The sequence below is a fragment of the Sipha flava genome, unplaced genomic scaffold, assembly GCF_003268045.1.
Source record: "Sipha flava isolate LNK unplaced genomic scaffold, YSA_version1 241_pilon_pilon, whole genome shotgun sequence".
In the NCBI taxonomy this organism is placed as follows: domain Eukaryota; kingdom Metazoa; phylum Arthropoda; class Insecta; order Hemiptera; family Aphididae; genus Sipha; species Sipha flava.
In genome coordinates, this window is record NW_020272889.1 from 30,330 (window position 1) to 56,978 (window position 26,649).

The 26,649-nt window shown below is 27.1% G+C and overlaps 1 protein-coding gene across 3 annotated transcripts; it reads right to left on the reverse strand.

Annotated features, from left to right (window-relative positions):
• Positions 1–9,891: 9,891 nt before the first annotated feature.
• On the reverse strand, positions 9,892–25,833 carry LOC112684139. Of its 3 annotated transcripts, XM_025555471.1 has the most exons (9): positions 25,709–25,833; positions 24,966–25,021; positions 20,891–20,974; positions 20,510–20,710; positions 18,557–19,217; positions 15,358–15,698; positions 14,489–14,637; positions 14,154–14,393; positions 9,892–10,080 (listed from the first exon to the last, which is right to left on the reverse strand). In XM_025555471.1, the coding sequence occupies exons 2-8, from the start codon at positions 25,002–25,004 to the stop codon at positions 14,171–14,173; spliced, it is 1,698 nt and encodes a 565-aa protein (XP_025411256.1). In that variant the 5' UTR covers positions 25,005–25,021; positions 25,709–25,833; the 3' UTR covers positions 9,892–10,080; positions 14,154–14,170. The 3 variants fall into 3 exon arrangements, with proteins under 3 accessions (XP_025411256.1, XP_025411255.1, XP_025411257.1); XM_025555470.1 differs by lacking the exon at positions 9,892–10,080 and having other exon boundaries at positions 14,104–14,393; XM_025555472.1 differs by lacking the exons at positions 9,892–10,080; positions 24,966–25,021 and having other exon boundaries at positions 14,104–14,393.
• Between the last annotated feature and the right edge of the window lie 816 nt (positions 25,834–26,649).

Consider the following 26,649-nt stretch of genomic DNA (forward strand, 5'->3'; position numbering starts at 1 on the left):
ATTTATTATGTATGTGTTTAGTGTGTGCTTATAACTAGAAGAGGAGTAACTAAAATAAATGTAAAATGGTATAAAATGGTAACTAACTTGCTGTATATTATAAATTAAAAAATATATAATTCACAGAAATACTTTAAATATATATAATTAATTGCCTGTTTGGCACAACCAATAACACTTAATGATAGAGCTAATGATAGAGTTGTTAATTTTCCGTTCAGCTAATATTGAACCTAATCAATCACAATTGACATGAAAACACATAATATTTATATTAGATTTAGATATTTTAATATGTAAATAGAACAAAACGAAACATAATTAATTGTTGTTTACATAAAATTTCTGTTATTGTTGAGCCATTGTTTGTTGTGCTTTTACCGATTTTCGAGTTCGCAATACGGCTTAAGCGGCCCTCACACGATCAATATTACTGACAGTATAGTCCTCAAATGGTCAGTAAAAATTAGTGTCAATTCACAGTACTGATTTGTGTTTTGATTTCGAGTGTGCAGGCGTTCTTTAAATATTTAATAAATAATTATTCATACATTAAGACATTTAAGAATGTAACTTGTATTTTAAATTTTTTTTGCATTTTTTAGACTTATTCACTTTTTTGACATTTTTAGTGCATTTTTATGTTTTAAGTCATTTTTACGAAGGAATTGATAAAATTCGATAACAATTTAGTTAATGTTTATTCTTGAAAAATAAAATAAATTATTATAAAGCAGAGTATTAGATATTTATTACAGCTTTTGTAGCTGTTATATCAGACAGAGAATACTTAAATATAGAACAGCATAACATTTAGAAATTATTGAAGAAGATTAGGATCGATGTGAAGTTATTGTCAAGTTATTGAAACCACTGCAACTAACCACAACAGTATTATGTTCTGAACATCAAGTCACAAATCAAAACAAAGTAAAAATTTATCATAAATACTAACTTGATAGGTTATAATTATTATTTAGTATATCTTAATTGTAAAATCATAAAATACTTCTGTGCTTATTACTATTTACAGGGCCGGCTCAAGGTATAGACGAACTAGACACCTATCTATCTAGAACCTAGAACTTCAAAATTGACTCGAATATTTTTTTAGTTCTATTGGTGTTTTATAAGAAAAATATTTAAATGAATTCATTCGTGAAAATCACTTACCTATATAATAAAATAATATTGTCTAAAGTTATTATATTACTTTATATTACGGCCTACGCGCGGCGTTTTCAATTATTCAAAATATATAACTATATATCCGATACTCGCGGTAATGATGAGTTTTTAGTAATAGTAATAGAAATCATTTTTAAGTATTTTTACTTAAAATGTTATCCATAAAATAAAAGTAGATATGTAACATAGAAAATAGAGGATGGGGTTAAGTTCATGGCGTGCGCAAACTTTGTCCGCAGGGGGGGCCCCTTAAAAAAGTGAACCAAAAATTCTTGTACTAAAGACTACTAGTATAATTAAATATTTTAAATTTTATAAATTATTTATTTAATTCAATATGCAAATATGAAAATAAATACTATTTAAACTTACACAATTTATATCTAAGAAATCCTTATTTATATATTATTATACTATTTACAACTCCATACTTTTGTCCACGGGAGTAAAGTTTTTTGAATGTATCAATTACATCTTCAATTTTTATATTATATGCAAGTTCTGATTAGTCTAATTAATAATTAATAACTTTATTACATTTATTCACAGATATCAATTCTATACTATAAGATTAAAACGGGCTTCACTTTATTTATGTAAAATGTAAAAATGTTCGCTATCTTGTATAGTATAGATATACATTTATTAAAGAAAAAGCCAGTCCGCAGGGGGGGCCGCGGCTCACCCGGCCACCCCCGTGCGCACGCCTATGGTTAAGTTAAAATAAGAGCTCAGTTTTTTTTTTTTAGAGGCGGCAAAATTTGATTTTGCCTAGTGCACTATTTTTGCTTGGGCCAGCCCTGAATATTTATATAAACTATACAAAACTATTATTTTTGTTTATAGTAATTATTATAATTATTTATAATTATTTCGATAATTGTAAATTGTGATATTAATTAAATTTAATACTTATACTGTAACTTATAAATTTAGTTGAAATCCTTCAACTTATACATTGTTATTTGATGTATTTTTTTATTTTGTTAGTTGCTTTAAATAAAGTTCTAGTTACAATAAAATTAGTGTTTGAGTACTAAAATCTATAAATAACATATTTAAAATATCATTTAATTTTAAGAATGTGTAATTATTTTTTATTTACTATAAAGAATTCTTAAAAGAATACTAATTCAATGTTTTTAAATTCGAAATCCGGATTCAAAGTAAAATCTAGATTTTAGAATCCGAAATCCGGGTTTACACTAAACTTCAGATTTCAGATTTCGAACTTTAAACATCCGTATTTTTCCCATCACTACTTCCAATAACTTCAGTGGACGTAGAGACAAGCTTTTCCAATCATAAATATTTATGATCAGATAATTGTCATTCATTTACTTTTGATATCATCAAATACTCTCTAATTGTACAATACAATGATTGATTTTTGAGTAATTTGTAAGTTTCGATAAATTTATAAAACAAATATTTGTAATTTTTTATTTCATATTTTAAGAACATTTGTTGTTATTTTTATGTCATATTTTGAGTAGTTTGTAAATTTTGATATATTTAAAGTAAAATACAGTAAAATATTTAAAAAAAATGTATTTTTATTAATTTAAAACAAATATTAGTAATGTTTTTAGGTAATTTTTCAAGGACATTTTTTTTTAATTTTGATGTCATATTTGCATATTTTTTTTAGGTAATTTTTTGATATTTTTAAGGTCATCAACTTCCGAGGCCCTACTGATGATTATTAATATTATCAACTAACTTATTCTATTTAAAATCTTAAACTACAAATTATGTAACTAATAAACCACTTTTAAGAAACATGAACTCTGTAAATAGTTATAATATTGATCCGTTTTTTTATACTTCCTTCTACTCTTATAAAAATCACGTTTCTGCTAACCTAGCATTACATATAACTTGATATGTTTATTTAATATTAATTTTTTTTTTTTTTTTTTGTTGTATTTAAATTTAAATTTATTTATGTTATTATTTAATGATATTTTCGAATGCTATTAAATTTTAATTCATGTAATTGGTTAGTAGAACATTTCAATAAATAAATAAATCAATTTCTTTGGTTTCGTTGCTTCATTTCTATAACAAGAATTATCTATGTGTGATTTAGAGCATATTTTAGGTAATTTGCACTGGATAGTACCAGGCACGTATCTAAAAGTTGATTTTTTCACGTTACCAGTTGCTGGCATGGCTACTGGCATGCTAACTGAAAGGTCACTGACATGCGGTAATTGGAATTGGCAGGTGACTGGCGCCCATCGTTTACACGACACTAGTAATAGTGATGAGCAAATATCCGGTAAATATAATTTCAGGTAAATACCTGGTATTTACCCAATAAATTGGGTAAATTTATTTTTAATGCCAAAACCAATCCTATGGATATCACAATAATTTTTTATGATTGTTTCCTGACTATTCATGTTTTTCCAAGACTGATGATTAGAGTACATAAATTATATTTATGAAGTTTTTATTAATTTCATTTACTTTGAAACCAATACCACTTTTAACGGGGAAACAAATAAATCTAAGAATTTAAAAAACTAACCAAAACGCTTCAAATTTTAAAATTAAATTTTTTTAATAAAAATGTTTGGACAGTAAAAAAATATATATTTACCCAAATTTTTGGTTGGTAAATATTATAGTGGATAAATAGCCAAAATATTTACCTACCCGTCGGGTATTTACCTACGGCACATCAATAGCTACTGGCAGCTACTAGCAGTGGCGTATTTAGAAACTTATTTTTTGGGAGGGGAAATGTCATACCTAATAGTGAAATAATTTTATAAATTAGTATAAAATATTCTTTATCAAATTATTGTTAGGTTTTTTTTATTAACTTATTGAAATCAAACTATTGACTTCAATTGATTTAAAATAAGAATCCAATGTTTTTAATTTTTTTTTCTGGCTCCATTAAAGTACTCTTTCAATACCAACTCAACAGTTAAATGAAAATAAATTAATGAAATCGAACTTAATTAAACGTATGAACGTATTAATCGTATTTTATATTACTTTATGTTGCGCATAGATGCATAGTGTATATTGACAACTGACAAGACGTGACAGTCACGAACAAAGGTAGATAGGTGGTTTTTTTTGTTACAGGGAAATATTTTAATGGGGCCACCAAAATGAAAAAAAAAATTTGACTATAAAAAATGTATTAGATTTTTTCATCCTAATTTAATTTAAATAATTTAACTATAAAAAAAAAAATAATAAATTTTCATGAAAAAATTAATGGTATATATAGGGCGAGGGCCCACAGGGAAAATCCCTTTTTCTCTATGGGCCTATCTACCCCTGGTCACAAACTTAGATATTAATATTCTTATCGACCTATTATTTCCCCATATCAGATTATTTATGTACCATGTGTGCGTGAGTGCCGTGCGGTCGATTTTTATTATTATTATCCGATTGCAATTTAATTATTAGCGATATTAATATTTTTATATATATATATATATACATATATATATTTTCATTATACTTTAATACTTTATTGAATAAACAAACTAAAATTATTATATTACTAATATTTTTAAAATTTGACGTTTTCAAATATTTTTTTGGAGGGGGGGAGAACCCCAGATCCCCAATAAATACGCCACTGGTTACTAGTATAAGTGCTAACCAGTGGTTGTAGTGTTTTATCAATTCGAGTACCGAGTTATAGTGTACACGTTATCACGTCTTGTATAAATTATAAACATTGTCTTATAATATTTTAATATATTTATGAACAGGGCCGGATTGACCCGGCGAGTTACTGGGTAAAACTCGGTGGGCCGCGACAATTTTTGGCCTTTTAAGTTGTGAAGGCCGCTAACAGAAAATATTAATAGTTTTAAGTTGAAAATTAGTGCACCTATTGAAATATGCGATTATAGAAATTTGGACAAGGGCCGCTAGTTAGTAAGTAGGCCGGTAACATACAGAAAACTCGGTGGGCCGAATTTGTCCAATCCGGCCTTGGTTATGAAGTTCACTTTTCACAGTTTCAGTAGTTTCACGCACATGTACGATGTACTATTATCATTGATAAATAAAATATTATATCACTGTTATAATCCAATAGTCGGCACATGACTATTGTTGTTTACTCGATGACAGTTAACTGCTTTCGTTGTGGCGATTTAGTGGAGGGGGAAACTTTCACGCCAGTAAAATAAAAATATTTGTTTTGCTGGCAATGCCATCTGCTGGCACGCTAGTGCCCACTGGCTTTCTCCAGTTGCTGGAAAATTATGTTTAGACGTTGCCAGTCGCTGGCATTCAATTACTGGCGACTTTGACTGGTACGCCAACTGGTAACATGTAAATCAGCCTTGAGGGAGGGCCAGGGTGTACCTGGCCCATCTTAATATGAGTCCAGCCTTAAGACGGCACACCCAAAGTATTCAGAGGGGCCCATTAATATATGATGGCTTTTAATTTTAACCAAATTTTTATTATTGGCTAAATATGGCGCAAATATAACCAATATCACGTGCGTTACGCCAACACCGCCCATTAGGAAAATTTGATTTTTTTTACTATCAATAATTAGCACGTAATTAGCATGAATTTGCACTCTATTTTTAAATGTTTTTTGGAGTTATGTTTAATAGTATTTCTTTATCGTTTATACAATCTTAAATTTTGGGGTTTTTCCCAATATGTTTTGTAATTTAGAGTTTGTTAAAACTCCAATTTCTCCAGAACTCGTTCTAATTGTTTAATGGCATTATCTACTATTTCTAGGCTCTCGGTTAATGCCATTTTAGAAGTTTCTAATTTTGAAATAGTATCAACTATTATTTAATTCTATAAATTAAAATTAATTAATCCAAAATTAGGGGAAATAAGCACTAAATTGTTTTGCAAGTTTTTTGAAATTTGTACCTACTTCCTAGATAAGATATTGTACAGACATAATCATATATTTTCGTTCATCATAAATACTCAAATAAAAACGGAAATTCTTCAATCATATAGATTACGTATACATATTTATTACTAAAATGTTTAAAATAAAATTAGCATCAATTCATTCAAAATGAAATGAAACATACACATATGTCAATTACTCTCCAATATTAGAACTACATAAAAATATTTATTTAAATTAAAATCAGTTTCCTAATTATAATCAATAACTTTGATAAATTGTTATTTATGATTTGAGTATTCTGATAAGTTATAAATTAGGATAAATTAGTCTGACCAGTAGAGATAAGAATGAAAGTGCTATTTTACTGCTGCTGTATCTCTTAACAAAAGTTCTCATGTGTATTATTTATTAATATTATACAGAAAATAAATATCAGGGACCCAATTCAGCTATTTGTGTATTAATGTTATTTTTTCTTACGGGAAACTCTCCAAAAATAGCATTTGATTATCAACCGAAGAAAAATTAAAGTTGTATTAAAGTTATGATGTACCATAAATTAGACCAAATCTATAGATGTAATATCCTAGAAGAGAATAGGCTGCTTGAACATGTGTAACATTTTAAATAACTAGGAAACTCAACCTTGACGAACAGGAGAAGCCTACGGTTTTTAATAAGAAAAACGTTTAATGCTCCAACAGCATGAGTACTAGGATGAGGAAATGCTTCATAAAAGTATATTTTGGAGTGTGGAGTTATATAGCAGCGAAACCTGGATATTAAATAAGGCTAACTAAAGAGTCCTGGAAAGCTTTGAAATGTGATGTTATTAAAGGATGCTGCGAAAGAGTTTATAAGAACACGATACCAACGAAATCATACTCAGTAAAATAGATGATAGCAAATAGATTGTCAAAACTATTAGAGTAAGGCGATTGAGCCCAAAAGGTTAGATGAAAACTGGAATGAGTGGAGAGTAGATGCCAAACTACATAACCAATCAAATGGTTGAGTACAAGAAAAGATTAACTATTTGAAACGATCAAGATTAATTTTGTATAGATTGATTGGAAACATATTTTTAATTTTAATTGATTATTTATTAGTATGCTGAAGTATAATTTCATTGAATAGTAGTTAAATAATAAAAAGTTAAAAAGTAGTAAAATAATAAGTTCACTTGGAAAAATATACATGATTGATCTATAAATAAGAATATAGTGATGATATACCTGTAAAAGTTCAAACAAACTCAACTAATAATTTTAATTTAAATATAAATTTTAAAACTACTTTATTTATAACTTAACTGGTTTTTTTAGATAATTTAATCACTCATTAAATAACATTAGTAAAAGTCATATTTGACCAAGCTTGGACATTAACGAGTCAATAAGTTAAAAGTTATGTTAAAAGTAAAATTAACTTATTAACTTAACTCATTTCCTTCCAAATTAACTTGAAATTAACGAAATAATTATTTAATTTATCCTAATTAAGTTAATTTTGATTTCAAGACCCGAAAAATATTTTTTAAAATACCGCATTCGATAACAAGTTCATAGAAGTTAGAAAAATATAAAAATTAAAATAAAATACCACGGACTGAGAAGGTAACGAATAAGGAAGTATTAGATAAAATAAAGGAACAACGACAAATATGGAAGTATTCAATCATGAAGAGGCAAGATGTATGACATATATTAAGGCATGAAAATTTATTAAAGAAAATAATTGAAGGAGATATTGAAGGACACATTGCAAGAGGAAGACCAAGAACAGAATTCATGACACAGATAATGTAGAATACGAATAAGGGAAATTACAAGGACCTGAAGGAGAAGCATGGAGAGCTGCAACAAAAAAATCTACGGATATATAACAAAAAAAAAAAAAAAAAAAATTGATGAAAGAATACAAAATTAATTTGCCCCATATTATATCCAAATAACTAAATATGAAAACACCATTGACAACAAAATATAAAATTATAATAGAACTTAATGCACTATCCAAACAAAAAACTCTACATAGTTTATTCAAAAACTATTTAAAAAGCATCCTCGAAAATTACGAAGACCACCATGATATATATACAGATGGATTAAAAACACAAAAAAGGAGTCAGATTGTCCATAATATTTCCAATAAAATAAATATTACATAAACTATGGCCTAAATGTTCACCGCGGAAGCGATAGTTATCTTAAATTTTATTGAGATCATCATCTGTAAAGGTGCACGACGCCTAAAACGACTATATAGGCAACTAATGCCTCGTATACGTCTAGACAGTCCCGTCAATAGCGTCGAAATCCTTAAAGATTACATTTATGCTCATGGTAGATGGTGTTCGTCTTTACCCGATTGCGGAATATATAATAGTCATAATTAAAACTATTTAATATGCTAATATGAAATAACACCGATAGCATTTTGAGATCATCCATAGCATCATCATTAAAAATGCATAAAAAACCATCGAACCATGTTAAATATACAACCTATGAGTTGTACGATGCTGACTATGGTCTCATAAGTTACATAAAAGAACAAGTCAACACGCTGATAATCATCGCTCCCATAACCAGTGCAGTATAGACTCGTGACATTCTATTTTCGACCTGCATATGTGTGACTATATTCACTGATATTCCCGACTCTCCAGTGTGGTTAATAAACGAGCACAAACTTATACAGTGGCGCTCAATTTTAGTTCATATAGCCAGTGAGGTCCAAACCGCAGTCCGTTTGTAAATATTTACATAATTTAAACATGGATACTAAATAAAACTAATCAAAGAGTCCTCGAAAGCTTTGAAATGCGGTGTTATTAAAGAATGCTGCGAATGAGTTTGTAAGAACACACAAATGAAAGCATATTCAGTGAAATAGATGAAAGCAAATAGATACTCAAAACTATTAGAACAAGACGATAGAACCCAAAAGGTTGGATGAAAACAGGAAGTGGTACATGAGTGAAAAGCGGATGCCAAACTACAAGACCAATCAAAAGGTTGAGTACAAGAAAAGATAAACTATTTGAAACGATCAAGATTAATTTTGTTTAGACTGATTGGAAACATATTTTTAATTTTTATTGATGATTTATTAGTTTGTTAAAGTCTAATTTTATGGAATGAAATTACTATATCACTAATATTATAGGTTCACTTGGAAAAATATAGATGATTATATGTGTTCAAACAAATTCAACTAATAATGTTAATTAAAAATTAACTTTCCTTAACTTATTTTTTAGATAATTTAATAAATATATCACTCATAAAAATAAAATTAGTAAAATTTAAATTTATGATAAGTTTCAATTGAAAATATTGAATATATTAAAAATATAAGAATCAACTATATTTATGCTTTTTTAACATTTGTAGGAAAAAAAATATCTCCTCAAATACAAATGAATCACCAATTGAAAACGTAATACGTATCGACATTTCAAAGGAAGAATCAAGTAAATTATAAAAACCTCCACGAAACATTCAAGTATTGCTGAAATATCAATTTTATTGAATAAAAGTTAATACTGGTTAATAAAGTTAATAAAAAAATTGTAGCAACAACAGTAGTTGTTGCTACAATTTTTTTTATAAACATTAATTATATTTAATACTTAATTGATAAGATAGATGATATATTCATTGTGAACTGTAATATATTAATAAACATACAAAATAATATTAATATTACAAATTTACTAATTATATGCATTACATTATTACAATTTACAACACAAAATAATAAAAACATAAAAAGATTTGACTTTTATTTTTCTGAAACGACAAATGGATAAACAAAATAGTCATTACCAGGGAGTCTATTCTTGAAATCATTCGAATCGGATCCGTATACGAACAATCCATACGATTAGTTTCCGTGTACGGACGTCAAATTGTATTCTTGAAATAAAACTTTCTGTATACGGGAAAAAATTCCACATACACGGAAATATTTTCACATGGTTTTTATCTTTAGTAAATAAGGTTTGAACACTAAAAAAAATATACAATACTTTTGTATATTTCATTGAAATAAAGAAAACAGCTAATTTTTTTTTTTTATTATTGTAATATTTATTGTGAACGTTTTTCTAATTTCAATTTTGAATTTTGAGTTATAACACTTTCTCTGATTTTAGATTTATCATACACAACATTTTAAAATTATATTATATAAGTTTGTTACTTAGGTAATACTAAGATAAATACCAATAAATAAAAGTACTAATTTAAGTATTATTTACTTTAAATAAATTCATTGATTGAATACATTGATAGAAAAATACGATAACAACCACAAAATTATCAGCACAGTAGGCCACGGCCATGAAAAAAAATTTTTCTGAGATAACAGAATATCTAACAGATAATCTGTTTATGGCACCTTGATACCTAATTATATTTTTTAAATGATTTCAAGGCACGATTATAGAAAATCCTATATACAGTGTGATCACTATATGAGTTTTTATTATATAAATATATAAATTTATTATTTGAATAATGGTGGTGGAAGTTCGACCTTCGTGTTTTTGGTCTTCAAACTGGATAATATTAATAGGTAAGGATACCAGATTTTGAAATCCTTAAAACTAAACCTATAGAACCTATCGAATGACTCTTTTTTTTATTTTGATATGAAAACAAAGTAAGTATATAATTTTGTAATTTAAATTTTTATTGACTAATACAAAAATACATTATTATTGTATACAACCATACGGATTAGATTACCATATTATATAATTATATAATGCACTCTATTATTCTATGTTTTATTATTAAATAATATAATATTAAATGTTATTTTCTATCAGCTTCTATTAACTGGGATAATCTGAATGATCAGCCGGAACACCGGGACGAGTGGCAAACATAGTAGTAGATATACTGATTTTTAAGGAAATGATAAGTTATTTCTTTATCAAAAAGTTTTAGTAAAAAAATCAACGATTTATAAGTATATTTTACCATTTTTAGTCTAATTTTCGGTAGGTTTTTTTCTTATCAAACTGTTTAACATTTTACTGTCTGACAAAGAAAATTATTTATTTTTTAACCAAATATTTATTATTCAAAGTTTCATTATGATTAGATGGACCAAATTTTTTGAATAAACGTTTAATGTTAAAAATTGATGTAAAAATCGTAAGTATAAAAATTTACGCTTATGAAATAAATTTCAGACTAACGATTGTTTTAAAATTTTTTCAGTATCGGTAAATAAGTAAGTACTTATTTATAAGTTAAGTGTAAGTATATGAGTTAAGTGATATTACATTCTCTCTTAATATACAAAAATAAAAATGTTATTAAATAAAGGCTTTTAAAAAATTAGGTATTTTTAAAGTTCTATATTTAAATCAAATGTACTTTTTGAAAATTGTATTACTTCCAAAAAAAATACCTTTGCTATAGGGTAAGAGTTTCAAATTTCTAGCCACATTATTTTTGGAATTATGACTAAATAAATAAAATCTAATTAATAATAATTAATATCCATTTATAACCATTGTAAATAATAGAATAAGTGCCAGATTAATGTTTAATTTATTTTATCTGTTTATAAATTGTAATTTAATAATGGAATTTCTATTTATAACCAATGTAAATAATAAAATAAGCACGAAATAATTATAAATATCATTTTTGGTTTACGATTATGCTATTATTAGTACACGAATTATGCCTAAACTCAATCGTCCAAGAACGAGCCGAATTGGTTGCAACGGAGGTATCGATACAATTTATAACGTAAGAAAAAATTGATTTTGTCAACTCGTCCTGTCCGAAAAACGTTCGAAACAAATACGTTACCACGCTACACGGTATCGTGGATACGGATGTACCTAGTCGAAATAACAGATTTGGAAAAGGCATTTCGACTTGTCAGCGCCTTTTGGAGTGAAATTCGAGAGCAAAACATAACCGGAACCGAATTCGACCATATTGAACTCTGGTGATCATTGTTGCTGCATACTTTTCGAGCGTTTTAATCTTTAAGTATAATATTAGTCGTTGGTTAAACTGTTATTTGTTTTGTAAGTGCAAAGAAAGGATCATGATGCGGATGATCCCAGTTCACATGTATATTTGTAGAGGAATTATATAATATACAATCGTTAGGTGGCTTTCTAAAAGTTTTTTAGAAACCAATAACTTAAAGGCAGCAAAATCCCTTTAAAAATGAATATTTATAAAATATTGAAAACAAAATCTATGTCTGTAATCATCTCACTCTATGTTCAATGACCTCATAACTAATACAACAGAATTATTTTACGTATGATAACAATTCAAATTTAATTAAGATAAAACCAAATTTTAATTTCTATTTGTGACTATAACTGCTTGCCTGTACTCACACACATAGCTCTGTCTCTGCGGGAGTACTTCCCCAATAACAATATTAAAAATAACCTTCGTTATTTTATTTATATACTTATATGTTACAGTATTTATTTGTTATTCAATTCACAAGTATATTGCTGCTTAAATTATTTAATATGTACCTAGAGGTGGTGATCCTTTTTTGGTTCAAAAGCCTATTTCTAAGAATATTTTTTAATAATTCTAATAATTTTTAAGAATAAAAATAAAATTACAGATTTATTATATTATTTTTATTACATTTTAGTAATTCTTAGTGAAACACAAACAGCAATTGTTTCATCGGTTAAAATATTTCTTTCCTTCGATTTAATTAAAGTTGATGAAAAATATAAGAGCATAAGGAATATTATCATTTTTAAATCATATATGATTTGTTTCTTTGAGTTTCTTATAACCAACATTTTATAAATACTATAATTTATTTTTTTTTTTTTTTGTAGAATTTTTAATAATTTCAATTTTTTGCATGTGCCATTAAAATTTAGTCTACGTGCCATAGGTTCACCACCCCTGCTATATAGTAATGTAATTAATCATACTATAAACTCAATGTATAATAATACAGAATAAATTAATGTATATTATATTATATAATTTTATTAATTTTTTTATAAACGTTCGTTGTTATAAAAAACTATAAATGACTAATAATAAAAATGAATTATAAATAATAGAGGTTCAGAACGTTCATTTGCGTTTCTTCAATATTTTTCTACCTTTCATTTATTTTTTATAACTGTTTTTAAATATGACAACAATAGCGTTTTAGTTTTTATCCAAGTTACGAAAATGTTAAGTGTTAGAATTACGTCTCAAATTAAAGCCAGTTAAATCAAATAGAATTAACACATTTTATAAAACATCAATTAAAATGCGAATATAATATGATATCTGCTAAAGAAATACCTTGGTAATAAGGTATAACATCACCATGTGTGGGTGGTTAGTCTGCGGTTCAATTAATGTGCGCTACTTTATCTAATATTACAATATGTTTTTAGTTTAATACCCGCAAATCGCTACAAATTTTATGGTACACCTAGATGCACAAGTAATAAGTACACGTATGATGTGAGACTATAACATTTAAAAACGAAAAAGTTTTGTTAATAATTCACAATATATTATTGTTAACATACATATCCACGAAATCGGTCGCTTGTGATACAATCAATTTTAATACTATGTACCTATCTTAATTTTTCAGTATTATAATATAATATTATTATAAATTATATAATGTTTTGTTTTTAAATAATAAACATTGATCATTTACACTATTTATTTATTTATTTGTAATATATCAGTGTTTTAGAACATTTTTTATAGAAAAAAATCTATAATCCATTCATCCACGTAAAATGAAACACTTTTATAATATAAATATAAATGGTTAAAAATAATTAATATGTAGCATCTTATTTTTTTCCTAAAAATGCAATAAATTTAATAACTTTTAATAATAAATCCTTTCTTATAGGAACACATTTGAATCTTTATTTTTTTTTTGCTCCTGATAAATATTATTATAACTCTATACTAATTGGAAAATGTTTTTGAAATCATATATAATATTACAGTATATATTACACAAATTATAACTAATTCTATTTTAATAGAAAGTTTAATAAAAAAATAAAACAAAACACGTATATACAGTTTTTAATACCTACATTTATAAAATATATAGTCAACGGAAGTAGTCGGTTGAGTTGATGTTTGGCACGTTTTTCCATATTTTGCGATCATGATTTATCATGGCTATGACCGGCTCCAATGAATCCTCAAAATGAGTTTGATCAGGTGAAAAGGAATTGGGTTCATCGAAATTGAAACCAGAATCGTTTGACCATCTTTTATACGTAGGAAACATTGTTGCGATTTCCAGCGAATCAGGTGTCATTTGCAATGTTCTAGTTGAAAGTAAAATAAAAAATATTAATATATATATATATATATATATATATATATATATTAGACGTATTTTAACTTGTTCGGCAAAACTTACTCGTAAAGCGATGACTCCAATGAATCATCATAGATAGTGTTATCCGCATAACGCTTAACTGGTGATAAACGGGCTACGGACAACCGACGAAATTGTTCAATGAGTTTTCCATGAGGAATAGGAACGTCGTAAATAACTTCTTTGTTGCCCTATGAATACAAATTTTGTTTATTTAAAAGCAAATCTGAATTCCTTACGTTCATTCAAATGCACAATCATTGTTTTAATATTAGCATGTATATAAAAGCGCACATTGTGTTGTTGTTATACGAGAAACAGGATACGCGTATCATATTCTAATACTATTCTTTTTATCCCTTTGCGTAATGCACATAAATAATTGAGTGTGACGATGACTCATACCTCAATAAACTCCGATATAGCTAATACTATACATTGTTTTGTTCCATCGATGTATATTTGTGTAGTAATTAAAAATGTCGATGACTTGAGTGAACACTATATAATATATTGATATAAATAACAAACACCAGTGACATTCACATTAGAAATAGTTCAAACTTGTGTGCATAAACCGAAATTACTAAATCAATGAAAATTATTGATACTAATAAATATATATGCTTACTATATATATAAATATACCGTAAATATGTATGCTTTGTAAATATTTTCTAAATAAAATATATCCAAAAAATATCTAATGAGTACATAATTGAAGTTGACAAAAATTAATTTTCATATATTTGGAAAAAATATAACTTTTATACATTAGAATTCATAATATTCCTAATAATTGTGTAGTATAATAGCATAAATCAAATATCTAAATGTGTTATTAATTAAATTCCTTCGTTTTAAAAATTATAACGAAACTATTGAAAACAGATAATCAATAGAATACTTACATTTTCAAAAACGTAAGCACCTTCAACTATTTTATATTGTTTTTTCTCTTCAAATGTTTCTGGTTTATATTTTTTTTTTATAGGCAATGGAGGTGGCTCGTCTTCTACTTCAACCGATTGTTCAGTTCCGGATTCAAGTATTAAATCTGAGTCACTTGTCAAAACTTTCATCTTACGGTCATTATTTACATAGGAGTATATTACGTCTACATTTTTTTCATGGTTAGGAAATTCTTTGGACTGTGTATCAGTCGACAATAACGTGGTTTTTTCTCCTCTTTTTTCAACTAATCGAGGTGGCAACTTAGGATACTGTTCCAACTCTTTGATATTTGTCATTGCTAAAAATATACAACATGTGTTTTATTAATTTATTATATTTGCAGCTTTTGTATCTATAATTAATTATTTTTTTTTAAATAACCATGATTTATTTACAATATATTTTTAAGAATAAAGTAAAATAATAGGTACAAGAGTACGTTATATTATATATTAAGGGCAAATGTCAGAACCCGATTGAATTTTGTATCAAAATTCATATTTTGAAACAAATATGAGACTTGCTAATTAGAGATTATTATCATATGTACTATATATTGTCATATACTACACATGTATTATACATATATTACACATATACTATACAATTAAAATACACATTTATTTTTATGATGTAGATTTAAATGGTCATAGGATCGTGCAATTCTATTTCATTTCTATCTAGAGAATTATGCTCAAAAATATCTAGATCAATAACCTAGACATTTGTTAAAATAATTTCCTGGTAACTATATTTTATATATTTTATGAAATCTCAGAATTTATATTTGTATTAAATTAAATAGCAAAAAAAATATTAATTGACATTTTATATGCTATTACAATTTATTATATTAAAATAATATGAATTAAAACATACATTAAAAAACATATCATTAAAATATCTTGGTTTCCATGAAAAATAAAATATTTTATAAAGCGGAATGAATCATCTAAATTATAAATTTAAACAATTATATTTTTTTTTTGGTAAGCATAAAAATTAATGTATTTGAAATATATAATATGAATATACTAATATCAAACCAGAAAACGATAGAAAAGTGTCAACAGTGTTATGAAATGTATACGCAAGTTAGTAAATATCATATTTATAAGATTTAAAAACCTTTGACTTTAAAATGTTTAATATATACTCATAGATAGTAGAAAGTAAGATTTTCTCGAATGTTTAAAACAATACAAAAAATTTAAATTGGCAATTTGCCAAAGTATTATTACTTTCCTCTATTAAATGTACTTGAATTTTTATCTGTATATGGTTTTAGAATACATAAAATCACTTCCATTTAAGATAACGTCATTAATAATTCTAAATATTTTAGTACAAATGTATATATTTGTGGTTATTGATTATAAAAATTTATCAATTTATATATTATATTATATTATTATACTATCATAACCACATTAACATAAACTATTCATGCTACATAATATCCTTGAACAATTAATTTAAATACAGCTATAAAAAAATAAATATACATATATATATATATATATATATATATATATTTATGCGTTACTACACATGATATTTTCTGTTATAGTGTAACAGTATCAATTTTTTTTTTTTTTTTATTTAAATATGAAATATACAACTATACAATTAAGCACAACAAGTATGAGTGATGCGGAGGATTACATAACATGAAAAATAGCACGATGTAGGAGGGCTCCCAATGGAGCTACCTACTTGAATTAATGGAGGAGGTCTCTAACCCATTTACGTTTGAGTCTACGTGGGAGGTTGTCCGGGATGTGTTGTGTAGCAAGGAAGCTAATGTTGAGGTTAATATGGGAGCTAAATTTTTTGTGAAGTTTTTGGTAAGCGATTTTCTTGACTTGGTTTACGTAATTTATTTTCAGGTCTGAGTGTAGGGTTTTGTTACTAACAAACCAGGGGAATTTTGTGATAGTGCGAAGGCAGACGGATTGGAATGACTGCATTTTTTTGTATGCTACTTGGAGCGGCATTACTCCAAATTTGTATACCATAATACCAAAGGGGAAAGATTAACATTTTGTAAATAAGAATATTGGGTTTTAAGTTTAGTTTTTATCGTAAGAGAGGACGTAGTAAATGTAATCTGGAGTTAAGTTTTTTTTCTTTTGTCGAATATGTGATCTTTCCAAGTTAATCGTCTGTCGAAAATGAGCCCTAAGTATTTAACTTGGTTGGTTTGAGGTAATGATTGATTGTAGAGTTTGACTGGTGGACATTATTTGAGTTATTTGAGCGAAGGGAGAAAGTAATGTGGCTAGATTTGGTTGTATTAATTTTTATTTTCCATAGTGTGGACCAATTTTCAAGTAAGTTGAGGTGGTGTTGAAGTTTGAAGCTTGTTATTGTGGGATCGGAATCGGAGGCTAAGATACAAGTATCATCGGCAAAAGTGTTGAGGATGGTAAAAGAGGACGTAGGTATATCTGCAGTGTATATTAGATATAAAAGTGGAGAAACGTCGCTTCCTTGGGGTACACCGGCGTTAATTATAAATTGGTTTGAAATTGAGTTGTTTAAATTTACTTGGAACGAACGCTGACTGAGATAAGATTTGAGTATTAAATAATATGGGGTTGGAAAGTTTGTTTTTAGTTTGTGCAGAAGTCCATAACAGTATCAATTATAATAGATATTTAAAAATAAAAAAATTAAAAATTAAAATTTGTTGAAAATTACGTTTAACATCTAAATTTTACATAACGCCGTTATGTTAGTCGTTAGAAATAACCATTTTATTCCATAACCTAATATAGTATGTTACAAGGCCGTATCTGGGGGAGTCCAGGGTATCTGTACCCCTTCCCCCCGCCGAAATTTCTTCAATATTTTACGAATGTTTAAAATACTTATTTATTTTTAATAAAAACATAAATATTTTCACTCAAAAATGACTTAAGCTCCAATTAATCATTGACTGCTTTTAATTTTATATCATAATATTATATGAAAATATATTAATTTTAACAAAAGAAGATTAAATATTTTTCTGTCTTATTTTTAACCAAATATCAAAAGTTAAAATATTAATTCAATAAAATTACAATAAACATATTTTGGACCCCTCCCGAAAAAAATTTCTAGATACGGCCTTGGTATGTTATAATATTAGAAGGATGTATAAATACTTACGTTTCGAATATTTTTGCTTGATACCATCTATTTCGATGTAATCATAGTCGTCTGAATCGGAATCTTCACAACGTTTTTGGAAGAACGATACCGACCTACTCATTCTTTTCGATACACTATTGTTCATGCATTTCTTAGATACTCGATGCACGACATTCGGCATAAGTTCTCTACAGCTTTGTGATTTCGCGGGTTCAATCGACGTATATTTTTCCTGTGGCTTAAAGTAAATGCTTTCGTATGACAAACTTCTAGAACGACAAGACTCCTTTTCGCTGATCACAGGAGATGCCACCGTTATAGTGTTAGTTCGTACGAGGCCATGCATCTCTTTATAAAAACTGATTCGATTGTCAGATTCGGATTTTCGCAAAGCGGATGATCTCCTGTTCGACATAATATGAAGACCGTTTTTCTTGCCCACTTCGAAGAATATGTCATCAAACGAATCTCGTAACGATCTACCATACCGCAAGTGATTTTCGTTAATGATATGGTAATTAAAATTATTGACCTCCATGGATATCCGGTTAGACATCCGACGGTGTAGTTCCATAATGGATGACTTTTTATCTTTAGGTTTAGTATAACTCTGATTGTTATTTTTAGCATCACGCAAAGCAACAAACCATTCATCTTGTTCTGATTTCGATTTCGTTCTCTAGAAAATGTACAGCAAAATCAACGGTTTTAAGCATCAAAATAACCCAGTTAGATTAATTTATAGAAAATATTAATAAAATGTAATAGCTACTCATTCTCTTTATCTAAGTACATTTTATCCCATATTGCTGAATACGCTTAATTTTACGCTTCAACATCATCACATTAATGTAATATATAGCCTATATTTTATTTCACAATAATTTGTTTTCAGTGTGTGCTTATTATCTTTCACGACATTTAAGCTTTAGAGCTATTAATAATATTGTTATGCTTTATAAAATTTATTTTTTTGATTGTTTATTTGAATGATAACATTGTTAAGAATAATGAGAATCGGTTAAAATTAAATTAAAAAAAACATTAAGTTTTCAAAAAAAACGTATACCGTATAATTGTACATTTAATTGGCCAATTCTAAATAGATATCAAAATAGGTATATTATACATCCATGTATATTAACATCCAAATTATATTAAATAATTAAGATTTAAATCACTATATTTTAAAGTTATAGAAATTATTTATACATATACATTTTTACAGTTGTTAAATCATAATTAATGTATGTTATAATAAATAATTAGAAAAACAATTTTAAGTTGTAATTGCTCGATAAATTTTTCATTAAATGTAATTTAAACTTTCATATTTCATTTATAAATCAAAATAATAACGGTTACCGTTTTTTTTTTTAATTTCTTGTTCAAGATAAGTGTTTTTTCCTCCTATAATTTTTATTCTTAAGAAACACAATGGAAAAATACAAAAAATATTTAACATTTCAGGTACCTATTATATTATAAATGATGACATAAAGTTTCCGTAAAATTTCTTTACCTTAACACATTTTGCTTAAATTTTAACAGTTCTATAATTATTGATAGTAATTTTTAATTCATATCATTAGAATATTTAAATAAAAAACAAATAATCAATTTTTATGAAATACAAACAAATAGTTCTTTATAAAAAATTGAAATGTATAGAAACTATTAACTCACATTGATATAATAGTAGGTATAAAGTTACAATTTTACAACCGTTATAATAAAAGCAAGCATAACAATCATATCAATGTTGTATTTTATATACTTTTTTGTTTTAATTATAATCATTAAAAATAATAATTCTTTTATTTGTGTACACTTTATTCAAAATCAAAATGAACTATAAATAAATATTTTTGTTATGTTGTATCAAATCGTAATGTTGTTTTTAGGAATTTTATCTGACGAAGAATACTACGCTTTAATAATATCATATAGATTGAGATAAAAAAAACTTACAAAGATTATAATTTGAGATCTAGTGACAATTTGAAGTTGACACGGACCCCTTGGTGTTATAGACAATACAAGTCCCATATTGACTGAACCGCTGCAAGGTGACAAATGATGAGAGTACTCTAATTGAGTCTTAAAGTACAGCAACAGTTTTCCTTCAAGTACACACCATCTTTTTTTCCAACGACGAACGCCAACTACTCTCTGTAAAATTAATACAGGCATAATATAAAATATAATAAAATAATAAATTTAAAAAATAATAACAAAAAAAAAAAGATAAAAATTTTTTTTTATAATTTAATCAATTTCATATATTCGTAAATATATAAATAAATGCATTTTTTAATATTTTAACACAATAATAATTAATTTTATACTAACCATTCTACCTTTTTTTTCCAAATAACCAGCCATTTTTACTATTGGTTGTTTTTCAGGCTTATTTTTATCTATATCCGGTAACATCTATAAAATACAATCAATTGTTATGGTGCACATTTGCTTTCAATTTTATTTTATAAAATATAATATACAATATCGCCGAATGTTTCGCGTGAAATATATTATATAACTGTCGTGATATTTTATTTTTTTTTTTATTTATTTCATTTAATCCATTCTGTGCACCAACATTTCATCACTTATCTACTATCTACACACAAAATATAAATACAATGTTTATTTACAATTCTTATTGAAAGAGCAAAAGCATAATAGAACGGGTCAGACTGAGAAACCCGAAAATTGGCGTCTCTTTATTGAAGATAACTCCGCCCCTATAAAGTGAATTCCAATTTATTCCCATAGACAATTAGGCAAAAACCTTTTTTTCACTATATAACGTCCACAATTTAATGTTTTGAACAAACTTCATGTACTGAATTAAACTATGAAATAAAAAAGTACATGTCGTTTTCAGCTCTTGACACCAATTAGAGTAGTGTTTTATTTACTCCGTATAGCATAGGAAACATTAATTTAGTAGCCGCCTGACCATTATTTCTGTCTGTCCTTAAAGAACCATTGAAAACTCTTAATCGAGTATTAATGATTGAAACAATAAAATCCGGATCCCTAAAAATTAAATTATTATTGAAAAAAATAGGAATTACCAACTAATTATTTTGAGCAGATATTCTAAACAATTATTATTAAGTATAAATATTTATTTTATCTAAAAAAAATATGCTAAAAGAAATATAATTTATTAAAAAATTTAAACCAGTACCTATGTAAAAATATAATTCAATGATTTCAAATAAAACTGTATAATTCAGATTTTTTTTTGTGAAATAAAATACAACATTAATATCTGTACACTGTGTAATGCACATTATACTTAATATTATATTATCTATTTTCTTTTTTGTCTTCAATTAATTACGGTCTGTTTAACACACTTGTATAATGGACATATAGTAATTCCTTATGTTGAGCATCAAAAATTTTTCGCATTTTAGAAATAATAAGTATAATAGTATACAATAAATAGTAATAGTTCTCTGAAGTATATGAAAGATAAATAAGTCTAGAATAATAAAAACCTGTTTCTTTTTCAAAATGATTGTAAATAATATCTATTATCAAAGTTTTCTATACGTAATACGTACCTGGGTATTTTAATTGTATTTAAAATCAACAGTCAATTACAACAATGTTAAAAATATGTCTATTTCTATGATTCAAGGTATGTTGTATTATTTTAAAAAAATATAACCAACAAAGGTTAAAGCGATAGATATTTGCATGTATTACGAAAACAATTATAATACATACTCGTACTTGTATATTTAGTAACAAAGTGTTCGATTGATTGTCATTATTTAATGGCAATGAGGGTACCTACCTATGGAATATTTCGTCCTACTAAAAGTACAGGAAATTAATTTGTTTCTATCCTCCCGCATCAAACGATTTAAATAATATCACTTACCAACCGCAATTTATACGAGCTGTAAATTGATCCTAATAAAGTGCACGCAAATCACTACGATGTTGTGATATTTCGTTTTTATCAGCAATATAGTTATAGTAATCAACCAGCTCACGTGGTTATGATTAATTAAATTCAATAACAACCCGATTTAGTTTAAAAAATATAGAAATCGATAGTACATAGCAGTACTAAATCGTTCATATTTATTTATATATATGGTCACAAAATGCCAAATATGTGGTTTTCTTAGTATGGGAATAAAAATTATGGTTTATAAATCTTGTAACTCATACATTGTTTCGTATTATAAAATACTTTCTAATTAAATTGACCAGTATGTGCAAAATGAGAGATAAAGAAATTGCTTGCAAGTCCTATTTCGTACAATATTAAATATATCTATATTCAAATACGGACAATAATAATTAACTACAATGATGCAATGAAATTAAATGTTTTGACATGGAATTTAGTTCATAAAGTATTATATGTAAAGGAATTATAAATATGATGTAAGTATAAGTTTTAAACATTTTTATTGTTTTTTTTTTTTTTTTTTTTTGGTTTACGAATAGCAATGATTTTTGTACTAATTATAAGTACAAAATACAAAAATAAAACTATAGTCTATCACCAAACAAAAATCATCTAAATATTATAGATAAAAAATAGTAGTACAACTTCATTATGTGCAAATATTTTTATTTTTATTGCACCATATATATTTAATATAAATACATTATATCTAATTTAATCGGAATTTGAAGTTATTGATTGTTTACATAAGTATTACTTTTTATCGCAGACTCTTGTGTATTTTTATCAGTAAAGAATTATGCATTTCATATATTTTTAGTACTAACGTCACTTTTTTTATTAAATTATATAAGATGAACTTAGCAGTTTACTATGTGTGTATCTTTAATTATAGAATTATTGTTCTTCTACTCTGCTATGTACTACGTGAAAACATAAAGTCACGATTATTCAAGGGAGAGGAATTTCCTCAAGCGAAACATTATTTTACTTATAGTTATTATTCCTAATCACTTTACAATCTAACCGCATCTATCATGTGAATCATTTGTCAGGTGTTTAATGCTTTAAGACATAACAACTATATTGCAATGAATAATTAAATAATCACAAAGATCCTATTACAGAACTATACATAATAGAATTAAAAAAAGGGTATCACATTAATGGCAAAATGATAATTGATAAATAACAATGAACAGGAAGAGCAAAACTATTGATTGGCTTCGGACAGATCGTAATCATGACATAATAGTATATATAGATTATGTAGGATATTTCGATGAACAAATTTAACCAAAATTCCTGCTTATATGAATATAAAATTATATATATTTTTCATCAATACTTGTGTTTCGTAGCATTAACCTATTTTTTTTAAACTATATCGTTGGACAATTTTGTTGTGTTTTGTCTCAATTCACCTTTTCATTTTGATTTCTAATAAAATGAAACAATAGCAACTTGCTAAAAAAGTTAAATAGTTAATATTTTTAATTAAAGTTAAATAGAAACATCTAATCGTATGTTTGCTACGAGATTAGAGTTCATATTTAAATGTATTATTGCAAATGAAAACAAAGAAGTCAAAATTTCGTAATAACAATTTTTCATTGACTATGTACAATGTACAATATTGTACATATTCATTATTTATGTTTGAAATTCTTTTGAATAATCACTTCGGTTAACTATGTTAATCACCAATAATGTATTAAATTGTTTTATGTATATATAATACTCCCATTGTTAACGAATCAAACACTATTAATGACTCATGTATAGTTAATTCAAACCTTAACGTATTAAATGAGCAAGAATTATTTATTTTATGCTAACGAAAGGTAGGTATACTATATAATTACCTGTACCTTAAGAAACGAGAGTTATACAGTGTTTACTGTTTATTATTGTTAACTGTCCTGTTTTAATTAGTTCAACTGAAAATAGGTGTTTAAAAATGATTTTATTAAACCTCTGGGAATGAACTAACTCGGGACACAAAACACTAAAGTAATCCTTCCGAATTTTTCCGAAAATGGCCCATACTGTAGGATTAAATAATATATATTTATAGAAGGAAAATTATATTCGTAAAATAAATATCATTAATTTATTTTAGTTTGATGCGACAAAATTTAAACGTTTACTCAAAACCCATAGAATATGTGTACAATTTTTGGAATAAATGTACACTACATTGAACGATGAATCATATACGGTATCGTATAAATTACATTATGACGGGAAATAATAAAAAAACTAAATGAATTCCATATCTCTATTTCGACAATAAATTATGTATATCTGAAATATTATATTATATGCATATAACGGACAAACAACAAAAGTGTATTATCGAATTTGGACTTGTTGCTGTTCAAAAGCATTTTTTTTATTTTGTGTACAATATATCTATAGCTTAGCAAAGACTAGAATAAGAAGAATTTTCCCAAAAAATACCTTATATTAATAAAAACATACTTTATAAAACTCTGTTGTATTGTCAATGCATTTAAGCATTATTATAATGCTTTATTCTGAAAACACGAAATAGTATAGAATTAAATAAAATAGAAATTACAATTGCTTAATACAAGTACAACCGTTAGACAATGGATCAAAATATTCATAATTCATGATATTATTTCATAATAGCCTCCGCTAAAATAAGGAAAATACAAAATATCGTGTATATTTAAAGAATTATAATATTTATAGAAACTGTCCATTGTCATACGAATATGTATAATTATTTGAATTACTAGCGCATTCAAACTGACATACTAAATAATGATAAGTGTACATAATATTATTACATCTCAAATTACAATTATCTGGCTATACTTAAAACCGAAATCAACTTTGTTATGCGGAACGAAGTGTACTGGAGGCATTTCGACTTTAAATCACCGACTCCGTCGATTTCGCGTGATATAATAACATATTTTATTTTTCTAGTCCAAATATGAATTGAACTCATTTTTTAATCTCAGACGTGTTCTGATAAAAATTATAAATATACTGTCGAAAATTGCACCGTTGCGCGCTATGCACTATATTACGACTCTGTTACTAGTATTCCATCGAACTGCAAGTTCATTTCGAAATAACGAGACGTGTAGGTTTTTCATCGCCCTCCCGTCAAAAGCGTGGGTTGGTGGGGGGGGGGGGGGGGGGGGTAAATGTGACAAAAACAAAAACCGTACAAGCTTGCGTTTACTCACTTCTGTTCAGTCGCGAATCCGCCACGCAGCCGAATGCGCTTAACTGTTGTAGACACGAAACACAGAACCGCAATGCTTGCGGGCCGAGCGCAGTATAACACGTGTTACGCGCACGACCGTTTGGATTGCAATGAAATCTCGTTTGCAGCGAAACACTCGCGCGCGCTCGCCGATACCGGTGGACCCCTCCCCCCACCCCCCGGACGGGGATCTGCGCTCTACCCATCGGAACGCGCGTCGTAACGCGACCGTAGGTCCACTCCTGTGTGGAAATCGACTCCGCGATAAAAATTAACTCTTTTAATTGTTACACGTTTACCCGCGTTATTAGATCGGCCCACCGGTCGTGGCGCACACCTAGTGATGGCCAAATACCCGGTAAATATAATTTCAGGTGAATACCCGGTATTTACCCGATAAATTGGGTAAATTTATTTTTAATGCTAAACCCAATCACATGGATATCACAATACTTTTTTATGATTGTTTCCTGACTTTTCATGTTTTTCCAAGACTGATGATAAGAGTAGATAAATTATATTCATGAAGTTTTTGTTAATTTCATTCACTTTGAAACCAATACCACTTTTAACGGGGAAACAAATAAATCTAAGAATTTAAAAACTAACCAAAACGCTTCAGATTTTAAAATTAAATTTTTTTAATAAAAATGATTACGTTTGGACAGTAAAAAAAAAAAATATTTACCCAAATTTTTGGTAGGTAAATATTATAGTGGGTAAATAGCCAAAATATTTACCTACCCGTCGGGTATTTAACCACGGCACGTCAATACGCACATCCGTGTAAATTTGCACCGCGTTCGAAACTTACACGAACTGTGTACGTGCGATACCAGTTTTGGTTGCCGGCTTGCGAATCAAAACCGCGCACGAACCGCGCATTATATGTTGAACCAGCGATTTCCCGAAGTGTACGTC